At 43.3% G+C, this 27,279-nt stretch overlaps 1 protein-coding gene across 1 annotated transcript in view; it reads left to right on the top strand.

Annotated features, from left to right (window-relative positions):
- LOC132896470 (serine--tRNA ligase, cytoplasmic) overlaps positions 1-27,279 on the top strand; it is a 77,132-nt gene that overhangs the window by 24,701 nt on the left and 25,152 nt on the right. The window contains exon 4 of the mRNA XM_060937315.1: positions 14,170-14,328. Coding sequence (XP_060793298.1) covers positions 14,170-14,328 — 159 coding nt within the window. The remainder of the gene's footprint in view (positions 1-14,169; positions 14,329-27,279) is intronic.

Below are 27,279 nucleotides of genomic sequence, written 5' to 3'. Positions count from 1 at the left end.
CATATCAAATCGATCAGTCATTGTCTTGCTCGTATTCTGTATCGCCAAAAGGATATTTGTTGGTTCTAGATTATCGGTGACTGTGTCTGGAGAAGCCTCGTGCTCAGCTAGCTCTGATAGCATTTCAGTCTCTTCAGGATCCTTGCCCGATGGTTTCCCACGTTCTGACTTTGGTGAAACGATAGCAATAAAGAGTAGACGGCTGAACTGGCAAATAATGAATTAATGACCGAATAATTCAGAACATGGAGAGGAGCTCAGGAAAAACACGTCTATTCCATCTGGTGCTCACTAGTGCCCCCCCTCCTTCGCTTCTTTCTGACCAAGATTATCAAAGTAATCCGGTAGTTGAACTTTTTTAGCTGTAGTTTTCTTCAGACACCAGACATCTTTGCTTGTCTTCTTGTTCTGTGTTGAAAAGCACAAATGTGCACGTGTGCCTGAAGCGAGCTAAACTGAATCGGCGTGACAAATCAGGAATAAAAAAACAAAACGGCTATCACAGGGGAGGCAAGGATGCTGGTTAATACGTCTTGTTTTTTTGTAACGTACTTGCTCAAATCATTTTGTGCTTAAAGTCGTCGACCATAGGTGTGCCCGAACGGGCCAAACTCGCTAAAATGTTTCTGCCTGAATGTCCTAGTCAGGCAAATCGGGCAATCGGGCAATGCTTGGCATTGAGGCTTGCTGCACCTCGGTGCTCAGGCCCTAATAATAATAATAAGAAAAATGAGAAGAAAAACATGGCGAAAACGATAGGTCTTTGCACCTACGGTGCAGCGGCCTCTGGTGGACACCAGAGCGAGCAACTTTTATTAATATATTTATTAATTTACATATGTGATGCCTCACCAAATCCAGGGACACGTGTCGGCCGAAACGAATCCGAGATAATCGCAAAAGAAGCTTTTTTTTTTTTTTTTCGAAATTTGTGATTTTTGTTTTTTTCTATTATGTGCAAGTTGAGATCTTGAAGAATGCAATCAGTATTTCAGATAATAGATTGTTTTGTTGGAAAAGCATACATTTTTTGTTGCAAATTATCTCATTTTTGTCAGGACTGTAGCCTGCTGGGGGGTGTGGGTAAATTACCATATGGGCCATTCACATGATGATTTAAGTCTTTTTTTTTTTTCGCGAATCAGCTGTATGATACGAGCTGAGCTCGTGGCTACTTAAGCTGCATACAGGCATGTAATTTCACTATGGAATGAGGAAGCTAAACAGAGCGCAGAGGAGCTGAAACACCACGAAGCAAACAGACACATGGTATTTACATCGGAGATAACCATTTCTAGCAAAAAAAACGCAACCAAAAGGAAGCTAGGATTACATTCCATCGGAGGCATTGATGTGTGCAAGGCGCCGTTTCTCTTTCTGATGGGGTAAGTTTATTAATCTAAGGCTGTGTGGTTATTTTTGCATGTAACGGAGAGTGTTGTGGTTTGGTTAAGCCTAGGTCACAACCGGACGTACGATTTTTTGGCCGTGTGATTTTTGGCGTTTCCCAAATCGCTGCGGTTTTTTTTTTTTGTTCATGGAGAAAGACGCGTGTTGGCTGTAAGTTTGTCTTGCAACCTGAAAAAAACGTAAGCACCCGTAGAGTTTGTTTGACATGACAAAGAACCTCTGCGGCCGGTCTGCGGCTCGAAAATCAGCACATCACACGCGCGCTCTCGTGCGTTTCACGCGCCCTCCATGCGTTTCTTGTGTTTTTTGCATGTAGACCGGCCGTAGGAGCACGTACGGCTGGTTGTGACCGAGGCTTTACATGAAACTAGTGTTGTGTTAGTTGTGTCATCATCATGCTATCTTTTTCTTTCTTACGGTGTGAGTAATTTTTCAACCACAAAACGTTAAAGTATACTTTAGGACTTATTTTTGTACTTCATAATTGTTTTGGGCATACTTTGCTTGGAAAGAAAATTGACGTGGTGATCTTTGTTTACATGAAAGTAGTATCGTGCTAGCTCGTAGGGGGTAGGGCTTTCCTTAATGTCATGCAAATGAGCACCATTATGTGCCCGCCCTACACCCAGAGTAGCTGAGATAGAAAACTTTGAGGGCGATTTTCTCCCTTTTCTGTTTTAAGAGGTATGCACTTTCAAAAGGCCACACATTCTTCAAATATTGTCAGATCTCCACATGGAAGGCATCATTGGAAAGCTTAGAAACTGTACTTTCTGAATCTGTCAATAACTCAAAATGCTCCCCGGGCAGACATGTGTCCCTGGATTCTGGATTTGGGCACATATATCTTTTGTACAGCCTAAAAGCCGTGCTCCTGGTGTACGTAAGTGCCAGCCAGAGCCATCACTAATCATTCATGTTATGGGCAGAACTGTCAGTCTAGGAAGTTGTATTTTGTTATACTACAGATGCATGCTACTGGTGTCCCCCCCCCCCCCCCCCCCCCCCCAAACATGTGCCTCTGTCAGAGGTTTAGTACGGTATGTTATAAAGCTTTGCTTTCTGTCATCCTGTCATTCATGCACAGTGTAAAGTTTGTGTGCTGTTTATTCATTGTGTTGTTTGTGTTCAGTGCACTGGTTGAACCATGGTTTAGCACAAGACTGAGCGGAGAGGTTACTGGTGCATGTTTGGTTAACTTGGTTCACACCCTCGGTTGAGCAGAGCAAGGTGTAACATTCATTCTGTAAACATTACTCTGCAAAATTTTGTATTTGTTTGCAATTATATTACGTTAAGTATCTTTTTTTTCATGGTGCTTGGTGTATGGTGTCTGGCGAGTATTTGATGCTGTACTCATTTTCAAAAGGATTAAAACACATTGCACCCATCAGAAACGCTCTCTGCTGCTGTTCTTGCCTGCTGTACTTACATACAAGGGCTACTACACTGTGGGTAAAGAATCTGAGATTATTTTTTAAAAAGCAAATTAAAAATAAGTGCTGGATTTAAAAACCCATCCATTTTATGGAAATAGTTATAAATTTCATTGGTGGTCAAGTGTTTGAGAGACATTGCCTTGTATTTATGATTGGGTTCTCTGTGGTGGTACACTTGGGTTGTTCGAACAGACCTTGTATCAGCCATCAAAAATCAGGTCGATGCATTACCATATTCTCTAAAGCAGACCTAGTCATTTTACGGCCCGCGGGCTGCATCCGGCCCTTTGGTTCATTCTGACCGGCCCGCGTAAGGTTAATTAGAAATTACAAAATAAACGTATTTTCTAATTTTACCCCATGCATGGACTGAATGTGCATTGCTTTTATTTTGAAGTTGTGTTCAACAAAAACGCAATGCGCACGACATGAACATGACATGAAATCCCACGAAACCTAATCCCGCGATAACTACTTCTGTAATTTGTCCAGACCAACCACAAACTTGTACATCGTCCTTCAAATGGTCCAGCCAATCACATAGTGTGATGTCACCAGCAGGCGCTGGAGCCCGAGCCGATCTGTAGATCTGATACCTACACTGAATCGACGTTGTTGGGAGCGGATCACAAGAAGACTTTAGCCCCAAAATGTCCACAAAAAGAAGAAAGGTAGATGCCAAATGCAGGGCTTTCAACAAAACATGGACTGCTAAGTATTTATTTACTGAAGTCAGAGATAAAGCCGAGTGTTTAGTTTGCGGAGAGCAGATCTCCGTGTTCAAAGACTACAATTTGGCATTACCAAACGAAGCATGCTGAGAAATACCGAAACTTGACTGATGCTGAAATAGCGCGGACATCGGAAGCTTTGCTGGCTAAGCTAGAAAAGCAGCAAGGCTTTTTTACCAAGCGTCACGCATCCAGGGATGCAGCAACCAAGACCAGCTTTGTGCTTTCCCACAAAATCGCTAAAAACAGTAAGCTATTCTCAGAGGGGGAATTTGTGAAAGAGTGCTTGGTGGACTTGGTGCTTGGTGCTTGATATTTGGAGTAGAAAGACAATGTTGTGATGTCTTTATTGTGTTTTGGGGTGAATGTGACTGAAAAAAAATGGTACAAACGTTCACGTTTTGTTAACCATTGTTTTGGGAAATTTGATTGAATAAATGACATTTTTTGTAAGGCAACCTCGTTTTTTTCCATACTCTTACCAGTCTTAGCAGCTTGTAAAAACAATGTTATTTACTGCTTTATATAAAGAAATACAATTAATATTATGCAGAATTTAGTTCAGCCTTTTGGTCCGGCCCTCCACAAAATTCTGTTTTTCATGTGGGCCCCATGGAACAAATAATTGCCCACCCCTGCTCTAAAGTATGACGTTCTGCTCCATATGCTTTGTGTGCGGGGAGTCCTGTCATACCCCTTTTCCACCAAATCAGGTTCGGGGCCGGTGCTGGTTCACAACTCATTCAACTTGCGAGCCAGCTGAGAACCAGTTTGCTTTTCCATAGCTCGCGGTGCTAAGGGGAGACACGTCATTACGTCGCTGTATACGTCAGTTACGTCACTACGTTTACATAAACCTTGGCGCGAATATCTAAGCAAAAACAACATGGAAGAAGAAGCAGCAGCAGCAACAACAACAATAATAATGGATGACTTCGCGTTTGTACAGCTGCTGCTTCTCGTCGCTTAAAAATGGCAATCTTTCCCGTGAAAGACCCCCCCCCCCCCCCCCTTGAAAAATTGTTGTTGTTAGTCTTAACTCCGCCCCCCCCGCTGACATAAGCGGTTCTTTCCTCTGGCCCAGCAGAGTGTTGGTGCTAGCCTGGAACCGTTTTTTCTGGCCCCAGAGCCAGTTCTTTGTCAGTGGAAACAGAAAACCCGGTTCCAAACTAAGCACTGGCCCCGAACCAGCCCTGGAACTGCTTTGGTGGAAAAGGGGCATCTCTGAAGTCTTCTTCCTCAAGTGTTAAACCTTTTCATACACAAAGCATCATATCAGTGATTATTCTTTGTTTAGATTCTTTTATTTATATATATATAATATATTAATCCCAGTCTTCATATTGCAAGGATGAAAGTCTTCCGGATTTACCCGGAAATCTGAATATTTGACAAAACTCTTGAAAATCTCCGGTTTTCCGAATGGAGAAATTTATTTTTCGGATTTTTCACGTTCCTAGACGCGGCATAATACTTCGCATTGTCCTTGCATGGGCGCAGTCCTTAAATAGCCCAAACATAGTTCATTGATTAAAGACAGGTGTTCTTTGTTAACGGCGCGCGTGCTGGAGCTCGTTAGGCACGCCCGCGCCCAAGGCGTGCCGTCAGGTGCATGTGCTAAGGCGCGCGTGCTAAGGCGCGCAGGACTGACACCATTCTGTGCAAGCGCAACACAATCGCACTAGAAAGCATGTTCAAGCTGCCGGTGTAGCTGCAGTCTTTTTAGTTGCAAATTAAAAGTATTTCCTCATGTTAATAATTCGCCATGTCAAAATAAGCAAAACTTTCCTCCTTCTTTCAACGTGAAGAGAGGTAAGCAATTTATTATATATTTTTTTTCCATCAAAGTTGTATTTTGTGGTTTCGAAGCCAAATTTTAGTGCCGTTTCTAGAACACAACATCAAGAAAACGTGGAAGAAACAACAATAATGGAAGAGCCGGTTTCTAAGCTACCTAAAACTAGCAATGGTAATTATTTTTTGTTACATAATGTACTCAGGCTGCCAGTCAGTGTGTGACACACCCCCCCCCCCCCCCCCCTTGAAAAATTCTAGCTACGCCCCTGATTTACATGAGAAATGTGGTATTCATTGGTGTGTTTAAATTTACAGACAATACGAACTAATGTAAACAATTGGCTTCAACTCGCATAAATATGAATTGGAAATTTTTAGTTCACTTTAGCTTATGCAAACGCACAACTCTACTCAAAAATTGATAAACAAGGCTCAATGTCCCCAACATTGAAACCTGAAAACTTTAGAAACTCTAACAGACCTTTACTTTTTAACAGTACTGTTTTGGGATTTTGCTGAGTTTACGGTCTCATTTTTTTCAAAGTAATTAACTGTGTAGCCAGGAAAATCACCGCGTTTTCTAAATGCACTCCTGAAAATTACTCATTAACTAGGGGAATTAAATTTGCTATTTTTGACATGTTAATCATTAATGTGCATGAAAGAAAAAGGCTTAAAAGTTATAATTTGTTTTAGTGAAAATAAGTACTAAAATGCACTAGAATGCAGGGTTTTGCATGTTATGTTATTAAAATATTTTCAATCCAAATTCCCCCCCCCAATCTTAGTTTGACTTTCAAAAGTTCAAGTTTTTTTTTTTTTTTTTTTGCTCCACTTTCATCTCTAATATTGGAGGAATAATAAAAAATGCTGGATACAGTACACAGTGATTTTTTTTTTTTTTTTAATTTTTATCTTATTTTTTTTTTAAATGGGGTATTAATGTTAAGTATTTACCACTTATTCACACATTTAGCAGCAGCGGTTTTCTACCTGCCTATTTGATTTCTGTACTTTACTCTGCACACTTGCATAGGGTTGTCCTTCCGGCGCCCCTCGAGAGTGGCAACCAGTTACAGCAGCTCCTCTCTTACTTTTCATTCTTACTTGTGTTTTTTTTTTATAAACCTTTTTTAATGTTCTTTTTAAGTTTTTCACAGTTTACTTGGTTTCTTTTAAGTACTATTTATTTTACTACACGAACTATGTTTGGAACATGTTTTTTCTGCTTGTTTGTGGACTTCTGTTCACGCTCACGTCGGGGGAGCCGGCGCACAGCCATGGGGCTATTGTTTACACCAGGGAGCAGCTGCTTGCACTCAGTAACACCACTGTGATCCCCGAGGAGATTCCGGATACACCATGGGAATTAAGGAGGCGGAGAAGGGGAAAACGTGCTGGTGCTGAACGTCGTACCAGAAAGAGACGCTACAAACCCATCCTTTCATTTGTTATCATGGGGAATGTAAGATCTCTTCCCAATAAAATGGATGAGTTAGCAGCACTGACTCAGCACCAGCGGGAGTACCAGCAGTGTAGCCTGATGCTGTTTAGAGACATAGCATCCGAAGTTAGCTCGGTTAGCCAACATCGTGCTTGATGGCTTCCAAATTCGGCGTGCAGACAGGACAAAGGAGAGCGGTAAGAGGAAAGGAGGGGGACTGGCTGTGTTTATCAACGATAGATGGTGTAACCCGGGACACATCACTATTAAAGAGAAAATCTGCAGTAAGGATATTGAACTGTTAGCCGTTAGCATGAGGCCGTATTATTTACTAAGGGAATTCTCGCATGTTATCGCTTGCATTCCCCCCCGACGCGAACGCGGCATGTGATGTCAACCACTCAGTCGCAAGCGGACTGCAGACACAGCATCCACAGGCTTTCATCCTGATCTCTGGGGATTTTAACCATGCTTCCCTGTCCTCCACTCTCCCCAACTTCAGACAGTACATAACATGCAGCACAAGAGATAAGACACCTGGATCTGTTTTATGCCAACACCAAGGAAGCATATTGTACACCCCCCCCCGGCAAATCTGATCACAACTTGCTGCATCTCCTGCCAGTCTACAGGCCTATTGTTCACAGACATCTAGTCAATACACAACAGGTGAAAAGCTGGACTGATGAGGCTTTGAAGGACTGCTTTGGCACTACAGACTGGGATGTTCTTCATGAGCCCCATGAGGATGTTGACAGCCCCATGAGGACGTTGACAGCCTCATGAGCTGCATCACGGACTACATAAATTTCTGTTACCCCTTTTCCACCAAATCAGTTCCAGGGCTGGTTCGGGGCTGGTGCTGGTTCACAACTCGTTGAACTTGCGAGCCAGCTGAGAACCAGTTTGCTTTTCCATAGCTCGCAGTGCTAAGCGGAGCCACGTCATTACGTCGCTGTATACATCAGTTACGTCGCTACATTTGCATAAACCTTGGCGCGAATATCAAAGCAAAAACAACACGGGAGAAGCAGCAGCAACAACATCAACAATAATAATGGATGACTTCGTGTTTGTACAGCTGCTGCTTCTCGTCGCTTAAAAATGGCGATCTTTCGCGGTCTTGTTATTGTTGTTGGTCTTAACAACTCCCCCCCCCCCCCCCCCCCCCCCCCCCCCCCCCCACTGACGTAAGCGGTTCTTTCCTCTGGCCCAGCAGAGAGTTGGTGCTAGCCTGGAACCGGTTTTTCTGGCCCCAGAGCCAGTTCTTTGTCAGTGGAAACAGAAAACCCGGTTCCAAACTAAGCACTGGCCCCGAACCAGCCCTGGAACTGCTTTGGTGGAAAAGGGGCATGTGTGGAAAACACTGTGCCCACTAAAACAGTACCCTGGGTCACTCCTGAGCTGAAGGCTCTCCTGAATGAGAAGAAGAGGGTATTCAGATCAGGAAACAGAGAGGAATTGAGAAGGGTACAGAAGGAGCTGAGAAGAAAGATCAGGGAAGGCAAAGACCGCTACAGGAGGAGAATGGAGGACCAGTTGCAGCAGAGCAATGTGAGTGGAGTCTGGAGGGGCCTTAAAACCATCTCAGGGCTTAAGGAGTCAAATAGGCAGCTTGGAGGTGAGTTGCAATGGGCAAACGACCTGAACAACTTCTTGAACAGATTTGATCAGGCACCGGCCCTCCCCCCAGATCAGCCCATTGTTACTGCTACTGTCTGTTCCTGGTCATCGTCACCCAACCCACAGACCTCCTCCTCACCTTCTCAGCACCCCTCCACCATCATATCTCCAGCTCAGTGCTTCACATCTCCATGCGTAACACCGAGCACTCAGCTGTGTTCTTCTTTGTCCTTCAACAGAGGACAAGTCAAGAGGGTACTGAGTAAGATGAAGGTGAGAGAGGCTGCAGGTCCTGATGGCATCAACCCTGGGCTCCTGAGGCATTGTGCTGACCAGCTGTGTGGAATAGTCCGGGACATTTTCAACTTGAACCTGGAACAGAAAAGAGTGCCAGTTCTTTGGAAGACGTCGTGCGTAGTTCCGATACCAAAAACTGCACACCCCACTGAGTTTAACGGATATAGACCAGTGACACTGACCTCTCACCTGATGAAGGCTCGGGAAAGACTTGTTCTGGCACATCTCTGCACACTGGTGGGGCCAGCTATGGATCCCCTACAGTTTGCCTACCAGCCAGCCAGGCATCGGGGTGGAAGATGCAGTCATCTACCTGCTTCATAGATCGCTCTCTCTCATCTTGAAAAGGCAGGAAGCACTGTTAGAATCATGTTTGTTGATCTAGTCAAGTTTATTTGTATAGCGCTTTTAACAACAAACATTGTCGCAAAGCAGCTTCACAGAATTTGAACAACTTGAAGCATGAGCTAATTTTATCCCTAATCTATCCCCAGTGAGCAAGCCTGTGGCGACAGTGACAAGGAAAAACTCCCTCGGATGACATGAGGAAGAAACTTCGAGAGGAACCAGACTCAAAAGGGAATCCATCCTCATTTGGGCAACAACAGACAACATGACTATAAGATTAACAGTTTTAACATTAAGTCAGTTTCGTTGATGTTATAAACTCTTCATTGATGGAAACCTGAGTGCAAAACCGTTCATGACAACTGCAGTCCCAAAGTCAACTGTAGTCCTCAGCCATAAAAGCATTACTGCAAGTGTCCAGAGCGTCCTCCAAGTGTGACCTTCAACTGTCCACACGGGGCCATCCCCCACAGGAGCAATGCAATGAGACTCCAACCACATCTATCCAGTGCCTTCAACACCATCCAGCTGACTCTTCTGAGGAGTAAGATGGAGAGCGTGGGGTGGACCATCATCTTACCTCGTGGACTATCTCACAAACAGACCACGGTATGTGAGACTGAAGGATTGTGTGTCAGACACCATTCTTTGCAGCACAGGGGCTCCACAGGGGACAGTCCTGGCCCCATTTCTGTTCACACTTTATACTGTGGACTTTGGATACAATACAACTATCTGTCATCTACGGAAGTTCTCTGATGACTCTGCTATTGTGGGCTATATCCTAGATGGCAATGATGGTGAGTACAGAGAACTGACAAGGAACTTTGTGGACTGGTGCCAATGTAACTCTCTCCAGATCAATACAAGTAAAACCAAGGAACTGGTGGTGGATTTCCACAGGACGAGGTTCTCTTCACCTACCCCGTTGAACATTCAGGTAAAGGACCTTGAGATCGTTAGGAGCTACAAGTCCCTGGGTGTTCATCTGAACAATAAACTAGACTGGACTGATCACACACATGCCCTGTACAAGAAAAGCCAGAGCAAACTCCACCTGCTGAGGAGACTCGGGGCCTTTGGAGTACAGGGTCCACTTCTGAACTCCTTTTTATGACTCTGTGGTGGCATCAGCCATATTCTATGGAGTTGTCTGTTGGGGAAGCAGTATCACAACAGCAGAGAGGAAAAAACTGATTAGGAAGGCAGGATCTGTCCTGGGCTGTGCACTGGACTCAGTGGATATAGTGGGGGAGAGGAGGATGTTGGCCAAGTTGTCATCTTTAATGGCGAACATCTCCGAACCATTGCAGGAGACAGGAGCAGCACTGGGCAGCTCCTTCAGTGACTGGCTCCTTCATCTGTGGTGTGTTAAGGAGAGATACAGCAGCTCCTTCCTCCCTACTGCTGTGAGACTGTACAACTGGCACCTCACCAAGCACAGCACCAGTCACTCCTCACAATAATGAACAATACTGTCCAGATCACTTCTACATCCCTAGAAACACCTCTGAACATATACTGTGTGCACTGACTATCAACATCAGTACTTTACAGCAAACTGCTAGCTACACATGGTTAAAATGGCTCTTGTGCAATCTACCGACTTACTTGTGCAATACTATCTAGGTAATACTGGTGGTAATACCTGTGCAATACTTAGACATTGCAATACTACCTTTGTAGTACACTCATGTTAACTATATATCTGCAAACCATTTAATTTATGCAAATTTGTTAATTTTTTTTAATCTCTAAATTATATCCTTTTTTGTATATTTTTGCACTACTGCTTCACTGTTCTATCTTTTTCTCTTTATATATTTTGCAGCTGTAACAATGCAAATTTCCCCTTGTGGGATAATAAAAGTCAATCTTATCTTTCAACTTTTTTTGTCATTCTATTTCTGATCAAAGAATGAAGGGCTTTAGAAGTAGGTTTTCATCCCTGCTTTCATGTACATTCTCCTCAGCGGGTGTTCTTTTTGGCTTGTGTAAGTATGCTTAATTTAAAGTATCAATTTTGTTCTGATTCAGACCAGTGAACAGGGACAGAGAATGTAGTGCTTGAGAAGTAACCAAAATGCCCCCCCCCAAAAAAAAGACATAAACTGCTCACATACTGTGTCTGTCATCAGACTATAAAGATGCTTCCTGTACTTATGTAATGGGTTTTTTGTTCTATATAAATAAAACACATATACACAGTGGTGCTTGACAGTTTGTGAACCTTTTAGAATTTTCTATATTTCTGCATAAATGACCTAAAACATCAGATTTTCACACAAGTCCTAAAAGTAGATAAAGAGAACCCAATTAAAGAAATGAGACAAAAATATTATACTTGGTCATTTTATTTATTGAGGAAAGTGATCCAATATTACATATCTGTGAGTGGCAAAAGCATATGAACCTTTGCTTTCAGTATCTGGTGTGACCCCCTTCTGCAGCAATAACTGCAACTAAACATTTCCGGTAACTGTTGATCAGTCCTGCACACCGGCTTGGAGGAATTTTAGCCCATTCCTCCGTACAGAACAGCTTCAACTCTGGGATGTTTGTTGGGTTTCCTCACATGAACTGCTCGCTTCAGGTCCTTCCACAACATTTCTATTGGATTAACGTCAGGACTTTGACTTGGCCATTCCAAAACATTAACTTTTATTCTTCTTTAACCATTCTTTGGTCGAATGACTTGTGTGCTTAGGGTCGTTGTCTTGCTGCATGACCCACCTTCTCTTGAGATTCAGTTCATGGACAGATGTCCTGCCATTTTCCTTTAGGATTTGCTGGTATAATTCAGAATTCATTGTTCCATCAATGATGGCAAGCTGTCCTGGCCCAGATGCAGCAAAACAGGCCCAAACCATGATACTACCACCACCATGTTTCACAGATGGGATAAGGTTCTTATGCTGGAATGCAGTGTTTTCCTTTCTCCAAATATATCGCTTCTCATTTAAACCAAAAAGTTCTATTTTGGTCTTATCCATCCACAAAACATTTTTCCAATAGCCTACTGGCTTGTCCACATGATCTTTTAGCAAACTGCAAATGAACGGCAATGTTCTTTTTGGAGAGCAGTGGCTTTCTCCTTGCAACCCTGCCATGCACACCATTTGTTGTTCAGTGTTCTGATGGTGGATTCATGAACATTTCGCTAATGTTGATGTGAGAGAGGCCTTCAGTTGCTTAGAAGTTACCCTGGGGTCCTTTGTGACATCCATTTGTTTAACTGGGTTCTCTTTATCTACTTTTAGGACTTGTGTGAAAATCTGATGTTTTAGGTCATATTTACAGTGGTGCTTGAAAGTTTGTGAACCCTTTAGAATTTTTTATATTTCTACATAAAGATGACCTAAAACATCATCAGATTTTCACACAAGTCCTAAAAGTAGATAAAGAGAGCCCAGTTAAACAAATGAGACAAAATATTATACTTGGTCATTTATTTATTGAGGAAAATTATCCAATATTACACATCTGTGAGTGGCAAAAGTAGGTGAACCTCTAGGATTAGCAGTTAATTTGAAGGTGAAATTAGTCAGATGTTTTCAATCAGTGGGATGACAATCAGGTGTGAGTGGGCACCCTGTTTTATTTAAAGAGCAGGGATCTATCAAAGTCTGATCTTCACAACACACGTTTGTGGAAGTGTATCATGGCACGAACAAAGGAGATTTCTGAGGACCTCGGAAAAAGCAATGTTGATGCTCATCAGGCTGGAAAAGGTTACAAAACCATCTCTAACGAGTTTGGACTCGACTAATCCAGTTAGACAGATGGTGTACAAATGGAGGAAATTCAAGACCATTGTTACCCTCCCCAGGAGTGGTCGTCCAACAAAGATCACTCGAAGAGCAAGGCATGTAATAGTCTGCAAGGTCACAAAGGACCCCAGGGTAACTTCTAAGCAACTGAAGGCCTCTCTCATATTGGCTAATGTTCATGAGTCTACCATCAGGAGAACACTGAACAACAATGGTGTGCATGGCAAGGTTGCAAGGAGAAAGCCACTGCTCTCCAAAAAGAACATTTGCTGCTCGTTTGCAGTTTGCTAAAAGATCATGTGGACAAGCCAGAAGGCTACTGGACAAATGTTTTGTGGACTGATAAGACCAAAATAGGACTTTTTGGTTTAAATGAGAAGCGTTGTGTTTGGAGAATGGAAAACACTGCATTCCAGCATAAGAACCTTATCCCATCTGTGAAACATGGTGGTGGTAGTATCATGGTTTGGGCCTGTTTTGCTGCATCTGGGCCAGGACGGCTTGCCATCATTGATGGAACAATGAATTCTGAATTATACCAGCGAATTCTAAAGGAAAATGGCAGGACATCTGTCCATGAACTGAACCTCAAGAGAAGGTGGGTCATGCAGCAAGACAACGACCCTAAGCACACAAGTCGTTCTACCAAAGAATGGTTAAAGAAGAATAAAAGTTAATGTTTTGGAATGGCCAAGTCAAAGTCCTGACCTTGATCCAATCGAAATGTTGTGGAAGGACCTGAAGCAGGCAGTTCATGTGAGGAAACCCACCAATATCCCAGAGTTGAAGCTGTTTTGTATGGAGGAATGGGCTAAAATTCCTCCAATCCGGCGTGCAGGACTGATTAACAATTACCGGAAACGTTTTGTTGCAGTTATTGCTGCACAAGGGGGTCACACCAGATACTGAAAGCAAAGGTTTACCTACTTTTGCCACTCACAGGTATGTAATATTGGATCATTTTCCTCAATAAAGAAATGACCAAGTATAATATTTTTGTCTCATTTGTTTAACTGGGTTCTCTTCATCTACTTTTAGTACTTGTGTGAAAATCTGATGATGTTTTTGGTCATATTTATGCAGAAATAATAGAAAATTCTAAAGGGTTCACAAACTTTCAAGCACCACTGTATGTAGAAATATAGAGAATTCTAAAGGGTTCACAAACTTTTTCAACTACCTCTGTGTGTGTGTGTGTGTGTGTGTGTGTGTGTGTGTACCGTACATAATCTCTCTCTCTCTCTCTCTCTCTCTCTCTCTCTCTCTCTCTAATGGTATTCAGTCCATTTCTGTCTTTATGTCCCTAACAGACACTGACTGTGACTCAGATTAAGAAGGTTCGAGTGTTGGTGGATGAAGCAATTCAGAAAACCGACAGTGAGCGGCTGAGGCTGGAGATGGAGCGCTTTGAGTCCCTGAGAGAGATTGGCAACCTCCTACACCCCACTGTTCCCATTAGCAATGATGAGGTGAAATTTTGCATCAACTTACTAAATGTGTGAAAGGCTTGGTTGCCTCAAATAAGTGTTCATCCTTCTTCTGTTACTGACTCTTGAATGCAGTAGGAATTGTTTTGAATTAAGTACATGGAAATGTAACGTTGGCTGCCTTCACACAGTAGGCAAAATTAGTAAAAAAATACGATTTTCTGACCAAATCTGATATTTTGGTAAGGCTGTTCATGTTTTAATGTAGGCTATATTTGATATTAGTTTGAGCAGATCATGCTCCTGAACTGACCCACATGCATGTCACACAATGTATTCAAGATCACTGTACAAAGGGTGTGTTATTCGGCCATGGCCTCTTCTTTGGTTCGCATCCTTGGTTTGTTTAACATTTGCTTTTCAAGTTTTAACTTTCCTTTAGCCCTGGAGCCAGGTTCTCCCGTGGTCACATTCAGCCATTTCTTTTGAGGTCCCTTCAGCCACAGAGTAGTGTGAAGCGAGTTATTTATGATCACATCCTCATCTGGGTTATGCATAAGAGGTTGTGCTCTTCTCACAAAGATGAAGACATGTTTGTCTGTAGTATTTGAGGTTTAGCGACACCGTTTGTTGAATATACACTATATGGCCAAATGTGGACACCTGACATCATACCCTTATGTAGGCCTTCCTCAAACTGTTGCCATGAAGTAGGAAGCACACAGTTGTCTAGAATGCTTTTGTATGCTACAGTATAGCTTTAAGATTTCCCTCCACACTGGAAAAGGGACCTAGCCCAAACTTGTTCCAACATGACTATGCCCTGTGCACAAACTGAGGTCCATGAAGATGTGGTTTGTCAAGATTGGTTTGGAGGAACTGATTCAAGTGGTCTGCACAGAGCCCTGACCTGAACCCTACTGAACATCTTTGGGATGAACTGGAACGCAGACTGCGCGCTGAGAAGTTGTAGCAGAAGAAGGGGACAAACTATTGAATGAGATGTTCGACCTGCACGTATGATCGTGAGAATTGTGATAAGAACGTTTAGCCACGTAGTGTACTTAAACACCAGGGAATTATCAAAGCAATATCAAAATTCAGAAAAAGGCTTTTAAAACATCACATATGTGTTGTGTAACAGATTTTCTTCCTTTTGAAAAAGAACAGTTCAAAGAAGTAATTGAAAATCCAGTATTGCTATGGCATGATGAGTATATGTAAAATTGACCATGAGTGTCCAGTCCATACATTACCAGGCAAAAGTTTGGAGGCACCTCCCAACACCCCGTGTGTGTGTGTGTGTGTGTGTGTGTGTGTGTGTGTGTGAGAGAAATATTGATTTATTACACACACACCAGCCACTTTATTAGGTTCAACTGCTTAACACAAATATCTAATTGGGCAATCACATGGCATCAGGTCAGTGCATTTAAGCATGTCGATATGGTCAAGACGACCTGCTAAAGTTCAAACCGAGTGTCAGAATGGGGAAGAAAGATTTTTTTTTTTAAGTCACTTTGAACATGGCATGGTTGTTGGTGCTAGACGGGCTGGTCTGAGTATTTCAGAAACTACTGATTTACTGGGATTTTCACATCCAGCCATTTCTTGGATTTACAAAGAATTGTCCAGGAAAAAATGCCTTGTTGATGTCCGAGGAGAATGGCCAGACTGGTTCGAGATGATAGAAAGGCAACAGTAACTCAAATAACTACTTGTTACAACCAAGGTATGCAGAAGACCATCCCTAACATGTTGAATCTTGAAGCAGATGGGCTATAGCAGCAGAAGACCACACCGGGTACCACTCCTGTCAGCTAAGAACAGGAAACTGAAGCTACAGTTTACACAGGCTCACCAAAATTGGACAGTGTAAGACTGGAAAAATGTTTCCTGGTCTGATATGTCTTGATTTTTGCTACAACATTCATATAAACAAACACGTGCTACATACACATAAACCTCATTTCCAGAAAAGCTGGGATATTTTCCAAAATGTAAAAAAAAAACCTAAAATCTATTTGTTAATTCATGTGATTTTGGTTTTGTAAATATAAAGAGAGTTAGAAGTTGATGCCTGCACCACACAGAAAAAAGTTGGGGCAGAGGCAAAATACTGAAAGGTTCATAGGATATTCAAGAAACACCATTTTGGAAGATTCCATAATAAGCAGGTTAATTGGTAACAGGTGAGGGTATCATGATTTGGGTATAAAAGGAGCATGGACCAAAGGCTCAGTCTTTGCAAGCAAGTATGGGTCGGTGGCTCACCCCTTCGTGCCAGAATTCATAAGAGAATTGGCCAATTAAAAAAAGAATATTTCTCAATGTAAGATTGCAGAGAATTTAGGTTTTTGAAAGTCTATAGTACATAAGGGTGTAAAAAGATTCAGGGAATTCGGAGACATCTCGGTGCATAAACGGCAAGGTCACAAACTACTGTTGAATATGCATGACCTTCAAGCCCTCAGGTGGCACTGCCTGAGAAACAGTCATGCTAACGTAACCAAAATAGCCACATCGGCTTGGGAGTACTTCAGAAAACCATTTGTCACTTAAGACAGTTCGCTGCTGCATCCAGATATAGAACCTGAAACTGTATTATGCAAGAAGAAAGCCATTCATCAATACTACGCGGAAACACCACCGATTTCTCTGGGCCCGAACCTGTGTCAGGTGGACTGAAAGACGGTGGAAACATGTGCTGTGGCCCACATTTCAGCTTTTTCAGAACCGGACGTAGCGTTCTCTAGGGTAAAGGTGAACACGACCATCCAGTTTATCAAAGCAAGGTGCAAAAGCTAGCATCTGTGGTGGTATGGGGGTGCATCAGTGCCCACAGCATGGGTGAGTTGCATCTGTGTGAAGGTGCCATTCATGCGGAGGTGTACATTGGGATTTTAGAGACACATATGTCATCAAGGTGACTTCTCTTCCCAAGAAGTCCATGCTTATTTCATCAGGATAATGCCAGGCCTAATTCTGCACAGGCTACAACAACGTGGGTTGACAGTGTGCATGTACTTGACTGGCCTGCTGCCAGCCCAGCTCTGTCTCCTACTGAGAATGTATGGCACATCATGAAGAGGAGAATCAGACAATGGTGACCACAGACTGGAGCAATCAAGAATCGAAAAAGTCCAATTGCAAAACTGCAACAGTTAGTATCCTCAGATCCCATACGATTTAAAAAGTGTTATTAAAGGAAAGGTAATATAACACAAGGATGATGATGTCTCTGTCCCAACTTTTGAGTGTGTTGCAGTTGGAGCTGGGCGATAAATCGATTTTATCGATTAATTCGAATTTACAGTTAAAGACGATGTGTTTTTATGAAAATCGGTTTTCTCTCAGTTTTAACTTCCGCCACTGATACTCCCCTCTGCGCATGTGTAGAACGGATCGGGCAGCAAGGATGGATCGGGCACTGACACTATAGCCCTCCTCCCGTGCGCTTGCCATAGACCAGGGGTGTCCAAACTGATCCATAAAGGGCCGTGTGGCTGCAGGTTTTCATTCCAGCCATGCAGCAGCACCCTGATTTGGCTTATTCAATCAACTGACACACCCACCCTTTAATCAAGGGTGGGTGTGGCTGCAAGTATTTGACTATGTGAATACAGTTCAGTTGATTGAATGAGCCAAGTCAGGTGTGCTGCTGCATGGCTGGAATGAAAACCTGCAGCCACACGGCCCTTTATGGATCAGTTTGGACACCCCTGCCATAGACACACACACAAACAACATGGCAGCGATTGGGGGAAAGCCGCAACTTGTGCCCAAGAAAGGAGTAACTTCTTCCATGATCTGGAATTGGTTCGGTTTTGCGGTGTCGGACGCAAACCAAACAAGTCCTCATTGTAAGGTGTGTTTGAAAACGGTTGCTTCCAAAGGAAACAGCACGACGAATTTATTCCAACACCTTAAACAGAAGCATGCAGCGGAGTGGGAGAAGTGCTGCTCCCAGCGGAATGAAAACAGCCGCAGCACTAGCACACCATCCAAAGTAAAGCAAGCAACCGTCCCTGACACATTTTCGAACTGTGTGCATTATGATAAGAATGGGGCACGGTGGAAGGCAATCACAGATGCTATCGTGATGTTTATTGCAAAAGACATGGTGCCCATACATGCGGTGGAAAAGTCGGGATTTTTTCCCCTATTTTGTCAGATTTATCGAAAAGGACACAATTTTATTTCTTATTTATTTATATTTTTGAGGGGGCATTTATTATTTTTTATTAAGTTTGAGGGTGCATTGTGTCAGTGCCAGTTTGAAACTAAGCTATGTTGGAGAAAGCTTTCTAAAAGTTACTGTATGTTCTCACTGTTTACAATGGCATGGTCTGCCATCTCATCTACAAGCTTGTTTTTTGGCTTCTTTTTGGTTTCTGGTTGCACTTTAACCCCAAAGGGGAAATTTAATTGAAAACAAAATAAAGGTAAAACTTGTTTTGAACTATTTCTTTGTCATCTGTAGTTTGATTTTTAGTAGGGGGAAAAATCGATTAAAATCGAAAATTGGATTTTTTTGTGAAAAAATCGAAGATTTTTTTTGTTTTTTTAGGCCATATCGCTCAGCTCTAGTTGCAGTCATCAAATTCTAACTTCATTTATATTTACAAAATACAATTAAGTTGGTTGGTAAAACTACTGCTGTCGGTTAAATAAAGGTTCACGTGCATTCACAAATCGGGTTTTTTTGTTTTAAAAATTGCATTTTGAAAAATATCCAAACTTTTTCTGGAAATGGGGTTTGTATGTATGTGTTGTATAAAAGTATATGAGCTCAATGATGCATGGTGTAAGTAATGTAATGGCTTGGACTTGCATGGCTCGCTGTGGAACAGACTCCCTAATCTTTTATTGATTATGGAACTCAGGATGGTAGCAGCTGAATGAATTCAGAAGTCTACAGAAACATTTTGTCTGCCAATTTCCAAAGAAATTGAATTGGGACAAAAGTACAAAGAGATTTTCTTTCATTGTGCAGCAAGACAGTGACCCAAAACACACTGCGGCACAACAGACTTCATCAGGGTTTAAAAAAAAAAAATTTGCAAGATTTCAGACTGACAATCAACCTACCTTAACCCAATTGAGCAGCACTTAATATCCTGAAGAGGAGACTGAAGGGAGAAGCCCCTCAAAGTGAACAACTGAAAAGTTGCTGTACAAGCCTGGAAAGCATCAGGAAAAAAAATCTAATGGTTTGGTGATTGTCAGTGGGGTACTGGCTACAATTTCCCTTCTTTTCTCCTAAATTGTGTTCTATTGCATTGTCATAGCTGACTATTCTATTCTAGATAGAATGTCTAGTATTTTGATGCTATTCTCTATGGTTCTAATGCTTTCGATTCTCTTCTGTACAGTTGTTATAATTTTATTTTGTCATTCGATTCTATACAGAATATGTGCATTGTCATTCTATTTTGTACAATCATAATGCTTTTTATTCTGCTCCGTTCTACTGTCATATTCCACTCCTTCCCCCCATAATGTATTATATTGTCATATCATAACTGTCTATATAGAATGTGTATAGTATTTTGTCGTATTCTATTCTGTACCTTCATAATACTTTCTATTCTATTGTCATATTCCCTTCTTTATTTTAATCTATTTTGTTGTATTGTCATGACTGTCTATTCCTTTCTACAAACTAAAAAGAATGTGTAGCATTTTATATTCTTTTCTATGTTTTCAAAATGCTTTCTATTGTCATATTCCCTCCTGTTCTCTTATGTACTCTATTTTATTGTTCTGATTGTCCATCTTATTTTTTATGTTCTGTGACCGTGCGTTCAGTTCTCGATGTTCTATCTTAATATATAAAAATAAAATTTTATCATATTCTATTCTCTATTTCTATCCATAATGCATTTATACCGTTATTCCTAGTCTTGGGTATGACTTTAAATTGCAACCGGTGGTGAGTCTCCGATCCGGGAGGACTTGAGTATTGGGGGGGGAAAGTGGTTACCATTTAATCACCATTACTCCCAGGTCTGCTCTGACCTGGAGTGGTAGCACCTGCCTGGATTCCAGCTATGGATTAAATAGTACATCGCCAATAAGGCACTGGCAGTAGGGTGCGTTTTGGTACAATGTGGCAGATGAACCCAACAGGGTCAATGGCACACCACCAGATGTCATGTGGAAGAGCCACTGAAATGGCCAATGGATGGCATCACTTGGCAAGTCAGTTGTCACTGCGGGGCAACTTCCATACCAGTCAGGTCTGTGGTGCTTTTTGTGCACCACTTGGGGTCAGGTCTGGAGGTCCGGAGAGACAACACGATGGGGGCACGACATCATTTGCCTTACCTTACTGTGCAAGGCGCTTTATTAGGAGAGGAGAATAGGAAAGCCCTGTGGCGATTGAGTAAATGTGACGACAGCAGCAGGTCTGAAACCTGGAAGTTGCTAGCAATAACTTTACACACAGGCAGCTTGCGTTTGGTGGTTGTAGCCTTGCTGAAGCTCTGCATAACTGCATTGCAGGTGTCCAGGCAGCTCTATTTAGGGAGAGCACTTCCTGGAAAGGGAAGCCCCTAGAAAAGGTGGGGTGTAAAGAGAGCTTACCCAGTCCTTACCTGGCTGGCTCACCGTGGCCAGCAGGTCTCCATAATGGCGGTAGAAAGACTAATATGAGATTGATAGTTGGGTCTTGGAATGTCCGCACTATGTTGGACAATGATAAGAGACCTGAGTATAGAACCACTCTGATCGTGAAGGAACTAGATCACTACAACATCAGCAATTGCTGTAATCCAAGAGACAAGGCTTGAAGGCTAAGGACAAGTGCAAGAGAGCGAATACACCACCTTCTGGAGTGGGAATACGGACAGAAGAAAAAATGCATTTGTTTTTGCCATTTAGAATAAGAGCTGGCAAACTGCCATCACTACCAGCTGGAATATTTGAACGAATAATAAGTTTGTGCACCGACAAGGAATGATCGCTACCTAAACCTGATCAAGGGATATGCACCTACCATGACCTATCCTGATGATGAAAAAGAAGCCTTCTGTCATGAATTAGCTGATGTGGTAGACAGGGTACCTTAAGTAGAGAAGCTTCTGCTCCTGGGAGATTTCAGTGCAAGAGTAGGAAATGATCACGTAACATACGAAGAAACTATTGGGTGAACTCATGCTCAACTTTTGTACTCAACGTGATCTATGCATCACTAATACCTACTTTCACCAACCAGACAAAAATGACTTGACTTGGTGCCACCCAAGATCTAAACACTTGCATCTCCTTGACTGTCATGACTCGCAGATCCAACATAAGAGATTTTGTCAACAAAGGTAATGCGAGGACCTGAATGCTCAACATACTGCTATATGGTCCGGTCAAAGTTGAGACTCAGACTTGTATTTCCTAGACGCAAGAGAGCAACTTCCGCAACAAATAAGAAACTAGATATAGACAAGTTGAAGTTTGATGAGACCGTGCAAACTCAAAATACCTCTTATAACTGCTCTACAGAAAAATGCCCCTGATCAAGAAGACACAGAAAATGTTGGATATGTGGCAACGGCTGAAAGAGGATGTGTACACAACTGCAAGTGATACTTTTCTTCTGCAAGGGATAGCAGAAGAAAAGTACTCCAGACTGGTTTCAAGAACAGGAATGATTCTATCTAAGCTTTGTTGGAAGAAAAATGCAAAATTTATAACCTATATCTAAAAGAGAATTCCGAAAGAAGGATGTGAAAGTGCAATGTGTAGGTGCAGTGGGCTTACCAAATCAGTCTCATCAAATCAGTCTCAGAAATTCTCATAAATTCTCATAAAGTCTCATAAATTAATCAATCATTAATTCAAGTATCTAATAGTTTATAGCTAAACTATTAAAATCAATCAAATCAGTCTCATCTAAAAAGGAATCAGTCTCATAAATTCATTAACAAAATGGGTGAAGGCAGTTAGAGTTCTTTTCTTGATGGAGGTTGGCACTTAAGTGAATATTGTAACAATAAACAGGACACAGTTTATTCCAAAGATACCATTTATTGAAATAGCTGACAGGAATTAGTGAACTAATACTGATCAGATATAGCAATAATAGCAGCCAAGGAATAATTCAGTATAAATGGTACAATATATACAAAATATATACATATAAGAATCAGTAGTGTATGATAATTAAGGCCCTAATGGTGATCAGAAGTAATAACTATAGTCAGTGTTACAGTGTATGTAACACTGCGAGCGAGCGGATGTTAAAATTATGATAAGGAGGCTGCTTGTTCGTGTGTGCGCGAGAATGGAATGCTGCTGCACCCAGAAAGGGGGAGGGTCAGCACAGCATGCAAAAGTTAAGACAAAGAAATCTGTAGTTTAACTAGCCTCAGCTAGGCCTTAAACCCAAACTCTACTGAAATCCCAGTATGGGAAATGTACGATGAACGGAGTTAAAAGAGAGAGACAGCATGCACAATCTAGCTCAGGGGTGTCCAAACTGATCCATAAAGGGCCGTGTGGCTGCAGGTTTTCATTCCAGCCATGCAGCAGCACAACTGATTTGGCTTATTCAATCAACTGACACACCCACCCTTTAATCAAGGGTGGGTGTGGCTGCAAGTATTGGACTGTGTGAAGACAGTTCAGTTGATTGAATGAGCCAAGTCAGGTGTGCTGCTGCATGGCTGGAATGAAAACCTGCAGCCACACGGCCCTTTATGGATCAGTTTGGACACCCCTGATCTAGCTAAACACAAATAGTAAACAAAGTAAATCAACAACACACGGTCTAAGGCCGACTTTCATGTGAATCAAAATGCGTACATTTAAATCATAAATTAATTCAAATAAACAACACTGTTCACGTTAACTAGCTACAAGTAAAAACTAACAACTTTTTCCAGATGCCAGCCTTATTCATTAGCGATTGGAAGTGTGCCTTCTCCGATTCGGGAAGAAGACGGTACTGAAGTGAGCCTTCTGATCCGAGACAGCGCGGAACGCAGATCTGGAAAGACGCGGTTTTGCTCCTTCTGCAGCTCGTCAGCTGGAGATCCTCAGCGTCTCGTTGGGCGCCCGATGATCTAGAAGGAGTCTTGCTTATAATTTCGTCAATGCTGGAAAAGATGAGAGGGAATTCCGGTCGTCTCTCTTCTTTGAAACACTGTGTAGGGCAGTAATTAACTGGTTCAGTTATCGTTGCAACTCTGTGAAGGTCAAGCACATTGAACTTTGGCTAAAGTCCGGTATCAATAGCTGGTTCTTTGTTCTCTGTCCTTCTGTAGCACCAAATGCATCGGTCTCTCTTTCATGTGTGGAGTCCACCAGAGGGGACATCCATGGCCAGAGAGAGGGAGATTTCGTTTCCCTCGTTGATTTAAAGCAGTTGTGATGTCACTGTACCTGGTATCCTCTGTATCCAATACCGTTACAAAGAGTCAGAGGAAGGGGCGGAGATGGAACATGGCGTCGAGGTGTGTTCCAAACTGCTTGTGAAAGGGGGGGGGAAGATGGTTGCTATGGCTACGGGCATGGCCGCTGTCCCTACAAATGAGAAATCAGAGCTGTGAAAGACAGATGGTGGTGCAAGAAAGCTGAGGAACTACAGGAACTGGCAGACAGGAAGGACTACCGTGGATTAGTCGCTGGACTGAAGACTCTCTATGGACCAAAAAGCAATGTAGTGGCATCAGTGAAAAGTGCTGTGTTTGCCTGAAACACAGTGAACATAACGGCGAACATGGCGCCGCGCACAGACGCAGCGGCTCGGAGCTCCTACTACTTTTACACTTTGTTGGTGGTGCTGTGTATCATTTCACACAGTCTTTGCACGTTTCAGTACAGCAGAAACGAACTTTTACAACTGAGCGGAGAATATCAGCTGTCCGTGGAGTATCTGATCCCCCCGGAGATCGTTAAACCACTCCTGGGGACACCCGCAGCAGCAGGCCGGAGGAGGAGGCGCTGTGAGCGGAGGCAGAAGAGAGGCAAGCGGGGGGGGGGGGCGCCTGGGCTAGGCTAAAGGCTAGCCCCTTCAAACCACCGCTCCCGACCATCTTCCTCTCTAACGCTCGTTCAATCCGTCATAAACTGGACGAGATACGACTGCAGATGGCTACACGAAGGATTTTAAACCACTATTCGTGTTTGATCTTTTCCGAGACCTGGCTGGACAGCTCCATCCCAGATGCGGCTATTGAGCTAGCAGACCGCACCGCCTACCAAGCCGACAGGACTGCAGACTCTGGTAAGAAGACCGGCGGGGGACTGTGCATTTATATCAACAACTCCTGGTGCACAAACATCACTGTGGTGGACAAGCTGTGTAGTCCAGAGGCAGAAGTGTTGCTGTTAAAGTGCCGTCCATTCTATCTCCCGCGGGAATTCGCTGTTGTTTACATCTGTGCTGTTTACATTCCACTGGACGCTAATGCTAAGCTAGCGTTAGCACAAGTGAGCGGCAGCATCAATAGCCTAGTAGCACATCCGGACAGTGTTTTTATTGCAGCTGGGGACTTTAATCACGCGGATTTAAAATCAGTGCTTCACAATTTCCACCGACATGTGAAGTGTGCTACTAGAGGAGATAGAACTTTGGACCAGGTGTATACTAATGTAGCAGTATACAAGGCCCAGGCCTACCCCCACCTGGGTCTGTCAGACCCCCTCTCTCTTCTGCTACACCCATGGTATACACCTAAGATCAAGAGCGCTGGGATCACAACCAAAACTGTGAGAACATGGCCGGTGGACGCAGTTCCTATGCTCCAGGATTGTTTCCACCACACAGACTGGGATGTATTCAAAGAGTAGGACACTGACAATCGTGTTTCACTGGACAATTACACCTTCACTGTTTTAGATTACATCTGCTTCTGTGTGGACAATGTCACCTGCTGGAGGCAATTCCGTGTGTTCCCTAATACACCACCATGGATGACACATGGAGTAAAACAGCTTATCTGAGCTAGAGACTCTGCGTTTCACTCTGGGGACCAGGACGCATACAGTGCTGCCAGGGCCAACCTGAAGAGAGGCATCAATACTGCCAAACACCATCACAGGAGGCATATTGAGGCCAGGTTTGACATCACCACAAACCCAAGGCAGGTCTGGGAGGGCATCAGGGCCATTACAGACTATAAGAGGAAAACACCACCACCCTTAGCTGACAGTCCCACCTTGGCTGAGGATTTAAACCTCTTTTACGCCCGTTTTGATAGGGACAATACCGATCCTGCCCTGCCCCCCCTCCCCTCGACCGACCCTGCTCCAGTCCTGAGCACGCATGAGGTGAGATGTGTGTTCCGCAGCATTAACACCAGGAAGGCGGCTGAACCAGATGGAGTGCTGTGCCGGGTGCTTAAGGACTGTGCTGCGGAGCTGGCGGACGTCTTCACCTCCATCTTTAACACCTCGCTGTCCTGTTCTCTGGTTCCAGCCTGTTTCAAAGCAGCCACCATTGTCCCTCTCCCAAAACAGTCCAATGTCACATGTCTTAACGACTACAGACCTATGGCACTCACCTCCATTCCCGCCAAATGCCTGGAGAGACTGGTCATTAAACACATCAAAGCCGCTTTACCACCAACACTGGATCCACACCAATTTGCCTACAGAGAGAACTGGTCAACTGAGGACGCCATTGCCACGGTGCTGCACACACTGCTGGAGCACCTGGAGCATAAGAACACCTATGCACGGCTCCTCTGTGGACTATAGTTCGGCTTTTAATACCATCTGGCCGTTCAAACTCCGGTCCAAACTCCACCAGCTGGGACTCAACACCACCCTGTGCAATTGGATTGTGGACTTTCTAATAAATCGCACACAGTGTGTTAGTGGGCAAGAACACCTCCTCCACCCTTGTCATTAACACCGGGGCCCCTCAAGGGTGTGTGCTGAGCTCTACACTCTGTTTACACATGACTGCTCTGCCTCATCCTCGTCCAATCTCATCGTCAAATTCGCTGACGACACCACGGTTCTCGGACTTATTACTAACGATGATGAGACAAACTACAGGAGAGAGGTACAACATCTGGAGTCATGGTGCCACAACAATAACTTAGCCTTAAACACCAAGAAGACCAAGGAGATAGTTGTGGACTTTCACAGGAAAGGACACATTGACCACCTACCTCTCTCCATAGGCAACGATGTGGTAGAGAGGGTGAGGAGTTTTAAGTTCCTGGGGATAACAGTGACTGAGGACCTGTCCTGGGGTACTCACATTTCCACAGCCGTGGGAAAAGCACAACAGCAGCTCTATTACCTGAGGAAGCTGAGGAGCGCTAATATTCCCAGACCTCTGATGGTGAACTTTTACAACTGTGCCATCAGTAGTGTGCTGACACATGGATTTCTAGTGTGGTTCTCCAGCTGCACTAAGGCCGACCAGCAGGCACTTCAGCGGGTGGTGAAAGCTGCCGGGAGAATCATTGGAACGACTCTCCCAGAGATCAGCACCATCTACTCCACTCGCTGTCTGAGAAGAGTGCGCAACATCCTGCGGGATCAGCACCACCCTGCTCATCACCTCTTTCACCTGCTGCCCTCAGGGAGAAGATACAGGTCCATACAGGCCAGAACATCCAGACTGGCCAATAGCCTGTATCCACAAGCTGTGAGGCTACTGAACTCTGCCACAACCACATCCACCAATTAATATCATTGAACTGGTTTGCATTGTTGCAGTTGTCACTACTCTCTCTTCCCTGATCCCCCCCCCCCCCCCCCCCCCCAAGACTATAACATTATAATGGCACTGATCTGTTTTTTTGCACTGTTTATACAATGTCACAATACTCGGGTATCTGTCTGAATGTCCCTGCTCTGCACTTTATCAACATTGATGAACTTATGCTTGAACTTGAACTTATGCTGCTATTTGCTATGCTGCTTTTTGTTGTACTGATGTAATACTGGGTCAAATGCTTACACTGGGTTACTTAGGGGGGTATTTATTTATTTATGGGTTTGCACTTTATCAACTCTGCTGTATGGATGCTCCAA

The sequence above is a fragment of the Neoarius graeffei genome, chromosome 13 (genome assembly GCF_027579695.1).
Source record: "Neoarius graeffei isolate fNeoGra1 chromosome 13, fNeoGra1.pri, whole genome shotgun sequence".
In the NCBI taxonomy this organism is placed as follows: domain Eukaryota; kingdom Metazoa; phylum Chordata; class Actinopteri; order Siluriformes; family Ariidae; genus Neoarius; species Neoarius graeffei.
Note: the sequence above shows the minus strand (reverse complement) of the source record. Positions and strands in the feature narration are given on the sequence as shown.